We start from the raw sequence: 11,528 nt of genomic DNA, 5'->3' as shown, positions 1-11,528 counted from the left end.
CTTGCCGCCCGCAAGTAAAAAGTTCAGGTGGCAATCTCAACAGTTTAGTCGCTGAAGTGCACAAACCCACATTATCCACCGCAGACAGCAGCTCCAACACTATAGGACACATACGTGGTGGAACTCCCAGACTGTTTGCATGGCAGCGTAGTTTGAGTCATCATTACGTAACCAGGATATTAACGATATACAGGGTAAAGAAGGATAATAACGTGCCACTATAAATTTCAAATTCACATGTAAGATCTTGGGGAAAAGGTAAACCATGTGGGACTAACAATAAAAATACTCAGTCAATGTGTGCTGTCGATACGAAAACTCAGTCAATAGCACCTAACATCTTCGTTGTAATCATGTAGGGCACCATGAATCTGGAATTGAAGTCATGATGAATAGAATGTTAAGTGGTAATGGACTAATTCTAGCTGAGGGCATCATGCTTCCCATATAATGTAAAAGAGAAATGGAATACAGGAACTAACTTACTGCTGACAACTTCAACGAGTGGTCATGCACAAGACAGTCCTGATGATCAGTACTTTTTTTTTGCGAATACGCAAAGCTTCTAGTTAGGAGGCTTGAGGTGTACAAAGTAGGGCAGACCGTGAAGCAAAACACGAGGGGGTGAGGCGACGGCGATCCTAGGACTGGAGGAACGCAGATCTACAGTGGTTGCTGCCAACTATAAGAGATGGTTAATGCAGTACAATGGTTGCCAACTTGCCATAGCTTTACTCCAAAGTTTACTCAAGTTATGAAGGGCTGAGTATCTAGCATATGACCATCAGTACATCAGAAAAGTAAGGCAAAAGGTGCCAAGGATAACTTATTAGGACAAATCCAGGACTGACAAAACTAATTAAAAATTGCAGCTTAGCTGATGCCAAATGTGCAACTCCCTTGAAGTAGTAGCCATCCATATGTATGAAACACATATAGTGGATCAACAAAATGGTGACAGTCAGAAAGTTTACTACTAGCTTGTAGGAAGAAGTACTAAAAAATCTCTAGAAAAGGTTGACAGTCAGAAAGTTTGCTACAGTTTCTCCAACGATTATTACATTTCAGACGTACTAAAAAAAGAAAAGGTTGGAAGAAGTAACCTACAAAGAGAAGTTCAGCCCTCGATTAGCACTCCAGAGCATCTGGGCAAAATCTCTAGAAAAGGTTTCAATCAGTGCCCTGTTCCAGAAACGAGTGGTATTTTTCCGGGAGCAACTCTTTATATTCCTGGCCTTTCCCCCCTGACACAAGTGCAGTCAACAAGCTAGCAGTGGAAGCTTCAAGGGTGAACCTCCTCTCATCAATTTTAGACAGATAAGTCCCAGCCCTGGGCACCTCCCCTTTCTGAAGTAAGCTTCTAACTATAGCATTTAGCATACGGGAGTCGGCAGCACATCCATTCTTCTCCATAGAAAGGAATAGATCATCAGACTCTTGTAGAGAACCTTCTTCTATAAGCTTTTGTATCATTAAGCTATATGTAACAACATCAGGCACTAATCCTTTGGCCCAGATACCATCAAACAAATCTTTGGCTTCTTCCTTCCTGCCACATTTAAGCAACACACCAATCATAATATTAAAAATGATAACAGAAGGCTTAACCTTCCCTTCCAACATTTCCCTAAAAAAAACCAATGCATCATTTATCTTTCCATTCTTAGAGTAACCATCAATCAGTATGTTATAGGTGATAACATCTGGTTCCATGCCAATTGAGACCATATTGTCAAGTAGCTTGCTCACTTCATCCATCTTACCAATGAACAAGTATCCACCTGTCAGTTTGTTATAAGTACACACATCAGGCTTCACACCCATGTGTACCATCAGGTCGAAGAGATCTTGGGCTTCCATAACCCTTCCATTTTTGCAAAGGCGGTCCATAATTGTGTTGAAGAACAGTGTGTTGGGACAGATGCCGCGATCCAACATCTCAGAAAATAGTTCATGAACCTTCTCCCATTTGCCACAAGAACAGAAACCACTAATAAGGGGGGTGAAAATTATGATATCAGGAGCTAACCCTTCAGTTATCATTTGATTGAATTGGGACATAGCATCATCCATTCGGCCAATCTTGGAAAGTAAGTTTACTACCGCTCCATAGTTCGCTACATCAGGGTTCAATCCATGCTGCCGCATTTTTTTAAATATATGCATTACCTCACCAATCATTTCTTCTTTAGCATATGCAGATATGAGTATGTTGTAGACAAAATGATTTGGCGCAATACCATTTCCCACCATCAAATCAATGAGACAATGCATCTCATGAAAAGATCGTTCCAGAGCATACCCATGAAGCAAAATGCTATAGGTAGTAACAGTCGGTTTTTGGCCCAAACTGACTATGGAATCAAAAATCTTCCTAGCTTCTGCGCATCTTCCATTCTTGCAAAGATAATCCATCTGTATATTGTAAGTTACAATATCTGGTTGAACACCATTTCTAGACATTTCCTTGAAAATCCGATCAACCTCTTTGCACCTTCCTAATGAATAATATCCATGTATTAGACTATTATATGTGGCAACATCTGGCAGAATTCCTCTATCAAACATCTGTTGAAGAACCTCCTCAGCCTTGTCCATCGCATGAACCTTGCACATGCCAGAGATGATTGAGTTATAGGTCACATCATCCGGCGAAATTCCCCTCTGTAGCATTTCACAGAATAGGCCGTAAGCCTTGTCCACCTCACCCTCTTTCAATAGGCCATCAATTACGGTGCTATTAGGACACCACATCAGGTCGGCAGCAACCTCCATCCTCAACCATGATGTGAATCAGCTCAAGAGCCTCTTGGCTTCTCTTCTCGTTGCAGAGACCCTTGAAAAGAATGCTATAGGAGAAAATGTTCGGTGTGCAGTTAAGCTCAGGCATTACTCGGAGTACGATGTCCATTGCATAGCTGGTCTTCTTCTCCGCACATATGGACTTTAGTAGGTGGCTGAAAGAGAAGATCGCGTCTGCTGTAAATCCCATCTTAATGATGTGGCCCATGGCAGCGAAACCGAGGTCCAAGCGGCCAGCACGGCAGCAGCAGTCGACGAGGATGGTGTACGTGATACTGTTGGGTGCCACCTTGGCCCTTGCGACGCGGTTGAAGAGGGAGACGCCGAGCGCAGGGCAATCACGTCCGACAACAGTAAGGAGATAGTTGACGGCACGGATCGAGGAGGACCCAGCATCCTGGAGCAATTCGTCAAACCGGTGGAGTGCGTCCTTGGTGCCAATGTCTCCGGCGTGGTACCGAGCCTTGATGTTCTGCTCCAAGATGCGTCTGCCAACGGGGACAAGGCGGCGGCTCATAGCTCCAAGATGTGCCTGAAGAATTCCTCGCCGCCTACCGCAGCCTGGGCATGAATGAACCTGGGGTTAGAAGGAAGGAAAGCAGAGCAAGAAGGAGGAGCTTGCCCCCGCCGTCACATAGCGCCGTCCCCGGACGCCTGCCTTCCGTCGCCTCCCTCATGCAGCACAGCCACCCGGCGGCCTGCCGATTTGATGTGGAGCAGCGGCTAGGGGTGACTGATTTAGTGCGGAGTTGGTGGGGTGCGGCGGCGATCATTGATGGGCATCCTCAAGGGTACATGCTCGGCGAGACCCGTGCTTCTCTCCGTCGTCAGCCAAGGTAATATGTTGTTGTTCCTCTTCTGCTGCTAAAGTATCGTGTGTCTTGGTCGTGCAGCAGGTCGCCCTGCTGAGAACATCGATGGCGATGGTGAAAGGAGCAGACAGGATGGGATGTTGCCGCAAGGTTTCACGAGGAGTAAGATGTTTTTGGATGCCGTATTATCTTGCTTTTCTAACTCTACATGTCAATGACTCATACTGAAGGAAGCTCAACATTGATGGTTACACCCTGCTGATATTTGAGAAATACTCCCTCTGTTCCTAAATATAAGTCTTTTAAAAAATTCTAATATGGACTACATACGTAGCAAAATGAATGAATCTACAATCTAAAATACGTCTATATACGTCTGTATGTAGTCCATATTGAAATCTCTAAAAAAGACTTATATTTGGGAACGGAGGGAGTATTTACGAATTACAGAAATTTCCGTGTATATCTAGAGCCACTAAATATGCCTGCAAGTATGACCTCTATCTTCTGTGGAAAACCATTTGTTGTTTGATTATTATTTGTGTATCGAAATGCTTGAGACATATAATGACATTCTTATAAAATATGTGCATTTGGAAGATATTATCTCTAATGCATATCTCTAATGAATCACCATGTTATGTTACTGAAGTTTCCATGTGTCCAGTCTATATTTGTCAGTTTCTTGTTAATCATGCTTTGTAGAATTCAGTTGTAGGTTGCTATTCTATCAGTCCTATATGGAGGCGATTATAAATGAAAGTTATACATATGTACTTGCAGATAAAGTTATATGAACACTGAACCATGAATTAATTCCTGGGCATATGCAGTTTTGAGTTCAGTTCAATTTCCGACTCATAAGTTACATGGTATATTTATGTGCAGTGTTGAATAATTACATGCAATTGTGCATGGTAATCTATAATAGAGTTGGCCAAACTTAAAAGAAGTTTGACATAGGTCAAACCATAACTTCAAGTATTTTGAAACAACATGTTTAATAAATCATAAAATGTTTCTGGATACAAATGTTTGCGATTTTGTAACCAAAAAATTTGCTTATTCAAACAATGTACGAAATTTTGAAAAAAAAATCTTGATTCTTTAAAAAATATACATGGACTAATTTTTTATATGAAACTGAACAAAATTTCGCCAATTCAATAAGTTTTCATAAATGGAAAAATATCTTCAAAATTCAAAAACTGTTCGTGACTTACAAAATACTTTATTCATTCATAAAATGTTTGCTCATTCAAAAAGTGATCATGCATTTCAAAAAATGTTTGTTAAATCAAAACAAAATCCTCGATTCTTGAAATATTTGCCAATTCAAGAAAACTATTTAAAAATATTCACGATTTTTTTTAAAAGTTTACAAACTGATTATAGTGCTCATGAATTAAAAAAATGTCCTTCATTTTAGAAAACGTTCAAAATTTTGTAAAACTTTTCACGAATTTGAAAAATGAACATGATTTCAAATATGTTCACGGGTTTGAAAAAATATTCATGATTTCACAAAATTGAGAGTGATAGTGTATCTCGGTCATGCAATAAAATGTGGTCAGGAGCATTGGAGATTTTCTTGCCGTTGCTGTGCACGGACCCTTTTGCTGGTAATAATATAGGGGTTATTGGTTCTTGCGGTACGTCATGAAAATTGCCCTCATAGTTGCAAAATATTACCCATCAATGCCACATTTTTTTTGAGACGTACCAATGCCACCTATAAGTGCTAAAAACATTTCACACGGGGGGAATCTCCGCCTGTGCCGGCCCATGCTGTAGGGACCTACTATACTGCCCTCTGCACTCAGGGAGTAGACGCAGCACGCCCGTTTGGGCCGCCCCATGTCCGAGCGGCCTGTTTTCTCAATTTCTTTTTTTCTTTTTTTTCCTTTTTTCTTCTACATTTTAAACCCCCGCCTGAGCTGGCCCATGTTGTACGTACCCTTTGCTTCAGACAATGTTTGGGGATTAAAATATTCACGATTAGATAAAAAAGAATGTTTACGCATTCACAAAATGTTCAAAATTTTGAAACCAAATCTTCAGGAAATCAAAAAAATGGTCAAAATCTTTTGAAAAGACCGTGTATTAAAAATATTAACGAAATTGAACTAAATATTGCCAATTCAAAAATGTTCATAAATGGAAAAATATCCTAAAAATTTAAATACTGTTTGTGACTTAAAAAATAGTTTATTCATTCATAAAATGTTCTCTAGTTCAATAAACGATCATGCATTTAAAAAAATGGTTTTTAAATCAAAAAAATGTCCATGAATTTCAAAATTGTTCCACCAATTTCCAAAACAATGTTCGTCCATTCTAGAAATATTTGCCGATTCAAGAGAATTGTTAAAAAAATGTTGACAACTTAAAAAAATGTTTGCAAATAGTAGAAAAGTTTCATCAATTCGAAAAATGTTCTTGATTTTTGAAAATGTTCGAAAATTTGTAAATGTGTTCATGAATTAAAAAAATGTTTTCGATTTCAAATATGTTAACTTATGACATTTCAACGGCTTAGATTCAATATGAGACTTAACATAGATCTCATCTACACTTCCATAAGAAAAAAAATACAAGACACGCTTAAACCTCCCGCGCCGGACTTCAATCAGGAGAAATACAAGGCACGCACGCCCCAGAGTCTTGGTCACCCACGTTGTAGTCTTGGTCGCGCATGCTGCATTATTTCTTTACCTACTCAATCACTCAAAGAGAACTCAAATGTCCCAAATAAGAAAACAAATCAGTATGTGCGTGCAGGTTAAAAAAATAGTATATACTCCCTCCGTCCCATAATATAAGAGCGTTTTTCACACTACACTAGTTTAAAAAACGCTCTTATATTATGGGACGGAGGGAGTAGATGCTAGCGACAGGCTGCAGTCTTGGTCACGCATGCTGCATTGTTTCTTTACCTACTGAATCACTCCAAATGTCCAAAATAAGAAAACATAACAGTATGTGCCTGCAGGTTAAAAAAATAGTACATACTCCCTCTGCACCGTAATATTTGTTGCTGGAGTAGCTGAAGTTCAGCTGCTCCAACGACAAATATTACGGCACAGAGGGAGTAGATGCTAGCGACAGAACATGCATGTATGTTAATTGACTAATGAATATTACTGGCAAAAATAACTGACGACTGTGTATAGTTAAAATTCACAAATGGGTCTAGCCGGCTTTATGGATCCCACTTAAGAAAAACTTACTTGTTGTTAAAAAATCTGAACAATTATTTTGTGTGCACATATAGTTGTTCGTACATGAAGAATTTTACAAATAAATGTTTTTTCTATGATCTAAAACAGGAAAAAATGTGACCGCACAATCGACATACCATTTACTACTACGGATCGACATATTCGTTTCTTTTGGAATTCCTAATTAAACATATTAACGATAAAATTACAATACTCATTTTTTATGAATTTTCTGAAATCTACAAAATTATCTTTTTTATATTTGAAAATTCTAGACCCACTATATGTGTATATAGATGTTCTCGAACTTTACATATGTTTTTCTCTTTCCGTTCTTTCCAAAATCTCTGGAACTCTAAATATGTTTTCTAAAATTCAAAAATTATGGGCCTGCATGATTTTAGCGGCGGGGAAAGGCATAATATGTAATCTAGATTCATAAATGAATATAATTAGCAGTGTTTTTTTCCAAAAGTTGAAAAGTGTGCATTAACATATCAAGTGAGACTATATCCGATGGTCATGTCTAAAATTGTATACACCAACCAACTGAAAGAAACCAAATGCTTAACCGATGATAGTTTGTTAAGTTTTTTCTTCTAACCATGGAAAAACTTTTAGTTATGTACTATGAGCTGCATGGATCACGGTGGATTCCCATTTCAACATAATCTAATTTAAAAAACAAAACAAAACATGGTACGCTGTTAGGTAAAGACAACAAAAGTTTACACAATATTTGTTGTCCTAGAGTGTGCTACTATCCGAAGATTTCATGGATATACACGTCGACTGCTTCTAGCCATAACCACATGCACATAAATTACCTTCAAGTTAAACATGACATAGTTCCAAATTTAACAACACAATAGTTCAGATAGCTTCAAGTTAAACATGACATAGTTCAAATTTGAATAGATAGGTTCAGGTTCAACCTTGTGGCGCGCTGGATTGTCTAGCCCTATGACATTCCGGTTGAAAATCACGCAGTTGCAATTATCCATTAACTATATGGCAAACACACTTGGAAGTGTTACATTGAGGCGAAACATAAGTAGGCAGACTTTGATGGAAACATAGTACTGACGAAAGAACAACAACTGAACCTGAAGAACAGAAATACAAAACAGGGCTCGTTCCTGTTGAGCTAGAGCTTCTTGTGATACAGAACATCGCTTGTTCCCCAACTGCACACCATGGCTTCCGGGCAGCCGGCGTGCGCTTCGCAGGAGGTGCGGAGCTGTATAGCCGGAAGGAGCCCAACATCGCAGAACCATGTTGATCTCGGCAACATCCAATGGCTCCTTGAATATCGACAAACAGGTGCATCAGCTCCCCCTCGGAGGCGATGCAGCAACAGACTTCGCAGGAGGAGCGGAGCGGAATAGCCAGAAGGAGCTCACAAAGGTAAATGAGTTGATTGACCCTGCTTCGGGTACTTGGGACGAGCAGCTAATCACATCAATTTTCAATCCAAATGAGCACTTTCTTGCTTGGCACTACTCCAATGAAGCACTACAATAAAACCTGCATGCCCAATACCAAATCCAATTCTGACAGTCCAATACAGACATCCAAATGCAGCATAATGATTTAGCGAGTTGTGTTGTGGTGCTGTGCGACAGCCAGACATCAAGAACACCCCACTTCATGCAGGTGTATAAAAACTACAGGCAATCTCAAGATCCCCTCAAGATCATACAGCACTATCTCAAGAGCCTTATCCTCCGAACAAGATCAGCCTCACAGCATCATTTGACACAAACATGATAACTCCATACCCTTGGAACCATACACCGTTACCAGAACAAAATACTTGCGCCCAGGAACAACCGTAGAGCGTGGACAGCAACAAATAAGAAGACCGAATAAAGGCAATATATAAGGTAGATTTCATTGCGCTGACAAAACGATCTTAAAGTGTACCAAAACTCAAAAGCAATTCAACATTACTGGTGGCACAGTGTGCCCCCCTGGACATAGTGAACTTGAATGTAACAGCAACACCTCAGTCTACTGGACTAAAAACAGACATAGAACACATGATAATGATAAATCAGGTGTTTGTCGCCCTGGTGAAGATCTGCTGGCTGGAGTGGATTGACACCATCCTGATGAGTCCCCTCTCCATCAGGTCCTTGATAGCCCTGCGTGCCAGAGACCCGTTGATCTGCAGGTGGATAAACACAGGCAGGGTGAGATCATCGGGTTTGTAGTGTGCATGAATGTACATGCCTGAAGAGTTCGGTTTATTAAATTGAAGTGAGATAGCAAATAGGAAGGGCAAACATACATGCAAGGGGGAATTGCTAAACACTTGCCGTGCACACATCAATAGTTCTAATCCATGTTAACAATTCATAGACCGACAACATATGTTTCCGTCACATGATACTACAGCTGCAATCTAATAACAAGGCATGTAGGCACCGTGGACAGCAAAATGTGGCGACAAGTAGCTGAAGCATTCAACAGCATTGACCAACCATATTACCTCCACAAATCAACGGTTAACTCTACGAATCAATGGTGATGCCAAATTACACTAAACAAGGGTATACTGCACATGTCAAAATCAGATTGTGCAGTTTCTATGACACTATGAAATTGGCACACCGAGCAAAATCCGAGGATGCACTAAACTGAGCATCACACTGCACAAAAACTATCAGCACAGACCGGCATCCAATTCATAACACAATCATATAGTAGCATGTTCATGCTCTTGTTCAGAGTACTACTGACTGACTGACCCCAAAACAGAGCATCACATCAAAGAACTTGACCAGGAGCCATGGCGCATCACACACACACACATAATCTACCATCCCGAGATCTCAATTCTCACGGGAAGAAAGCAAGCAAGCAGGAAGAAGAGATCCGGAGGAGGGGGGATGGCGAGCGGGCGTTAGTTACCCTGAGGCGCTCGGAGAGGACGGAGGGCGTGATCTGCTTGTACTTGGGCACCTCGGTGAGCAGCTTGTCGTAGGTGGCCTGGTCGAACAGCACCGCGTTGTTCACCTTCTCCTTTTGCTTGCCCTTGCTCCACTTCTTCTTCTTCTGCTTGCCGCCGCCGGACTTGGCCGGCTTGGACGACGCCGCCGGGGCCTTCTCCTTCTTCGGTGCCTGCGAGCGAGCGAGAGGGGTGTCAGCGCGCGTCCGGTGTGTCGACGTGCGGCGGCCGGGATGGCGCACGTACCATGGCTGACGGCGGTGGCGCGGCGGCGGGAGCGGGAGCGGCGAAGAGGAGGAGGAGACGGCGGCGGCGGCGGGGAGGAGGAGGAGAAGAGATGGGTTGCGGGGAGGAGGAGGGGGTATATAAGTCGGATGGAGGCTAGGGTTCCTCTGTGGGCCGGAGTGGGCTGTTGGGCCGCATGCGGTGGGCTCGTTCTGCGGAGTTTATCCATCCGAGTTCATTAACCCTCAAAAAAAAATATGAGTCCATTTGAAGTTTCTTATTTTGCTCGATTTTTCTTTTTGAAGTTTCTTATTGTAGAAGGGAAAGAATAGGTTGTGCAACACACTACATTGATCGGTGCACCAGGCACGTATATATGAGTACAGAAGGGGCCACAATCTCAATTATACAGAGGAAGTAGGAGGTGGGCCCAAGACACAATATACACGTACACAATATATTCAACAACCCCCGCAGTCGAAGCGGCGCCGGAGACGCAGAGACTGGAACGAAACTCCTCGAAGGTGGAAGTCGGCAGTCCCTTAGTCATCACACCGGCGAACTGTTGTGCAGACGGAACATGGAAGACCCGAATACGTCCAAGGGCCACCTACTCGCGCACAAAGTGAATGTCCAGCTCAATATGCTTAGTCCGGCGATGATGAACGGGGTTGGCGGAAAGATACACCGCAGAAACATTGTCACAGTAGACAACCGTAGCCTGAGAGACGTCATGATGCAACTCCTGAAGTAACTGTCGTAGCTAGGTGCACTCGGCGACGACGTTAGCCACAGCTCGGTACTCAGCCTCCACGCTAGAGCGCGAAACCGTAGGTTGTCACTTGGACGACCACGAGACGAGTGAAAGACCGAGGTAAACGCAGTATCCAGAGGTGGGCCGACGGATGTCGGGGCAGCCGGCCCAGTCCGCGTCGGAGTAGGCTACCATCTCCAGAGAAGTGGACGCCGTGAGAGTAAGCCCAAGAGCCATCGTGCCGCGGATGTAACGGAGAATCCGCTTCACGAGGGTCCAATGGGAGTCACGAGGGGCGTGCATATGCAGACACACCTGGTGAACAGCATACTGTAAATCCGGCCGGGTGAGAGCCAGATACTGAAGAGCACCAACAATGGACCGGTAGAACGGGGCATCCGATGCGGGAGAGCCCTCGAGACCAGAAACCTTGGCCTTCGTGTCAACAGGAGTAGCAACTGGGTGACAGTTGAGCATGCCGACACGCTCAAGTAGCTCGTGCGCATACTTCTGCTGATGAAGAAAGAAGCCGTCGAGTCGCCGAACAACCTCAATGCCAAGGAAATAATGTAGAGCGCCCAGGTCCTTGATGGCAAACTCATCACACAGCAGGAGAGTAATCTGCTGAAGAAGGGCTGCGGAGGAGGCCGTCAGGATGATGTCGTCGACATAGAGGAGCAAATATGCAGTCGTGTCGCCGCGGTGATAGACGAACAACGAGGCATCCGAGCGAGTGACGCTGAAGCCCAGTGTCTGAAGGA

At 42.7% G+C, this 11,528-nt stretch overlaps 1 protein-coding gene and 1 pseudogene across 1 annotated transcript; both read right to left on the bottom strand.

The window, feature by feature from the left end:
* Positions 1–789: 789 nt before the first annotated feature.
* LOC109776348 (uncharacterized) lies at positions 790–3,342 on the bottom strand (annotated as a pseudogene).
* Positions 3,343–8,704: 5,362 nt separating this feature from the next.
* Positions 8,705–10,157, bottom strand: LOC109776354 (small ribosomal subunit protein eS25y). Its single transcript, XM_020334995.4, has 3 exons — positions 10,035–10,157; positions 9,752–9,961; positions 8,705–9,005 (listed from the first exon to the last, which is right to left on the bottom strand). Exons 1-3 carry the CDS (start codon positions 10,035–10,037, stop codon positions 8,892–8,894), a joined length of 327 nt encoding a protein of 108 aa, XP_020190584.1. The 5' UTR covers positions 10,038–10,157; the 3' UTR covers positions 8,705–8,891.
* Positions 10,158–11,528: the final 1,371 nt, after the last annotated feature.

The sequence above is a fragment of the Aegilops tauschii genome, chromosome 7 (genome assembly GCF_002575655.3).
Source record: "Aegilops tauschii subsp. strangulata cultivar AL8/78 chromosome 7, Aet v6.0, whole genome shotgun sequence".
Taxonomy (NCBI): domain Eukaryota; kingdom Viridiplantae; phylum Streptophyta; class Magnoliopsida; order Poales; family Poaceae; genus Aegilops; species Aegilops tauschii.
Note: the sequence above shows the minus strand (reverse complement) of the source record. Positions and strands in the feature narration are given on the sequence as shown.

Bases quoted from the DNA above. Each gene is read 5' to 3' on its own strand.
- LOC109776354 (XM_020334995.4), bottom strand. The intron at 9,006-9,751 runs GTAACTAACGCC...ATCCACCTGCAG, and splicing joins TCCTCTCCGAGCGCCTCAGG to ATCAACGGGTCTCTGGCACG.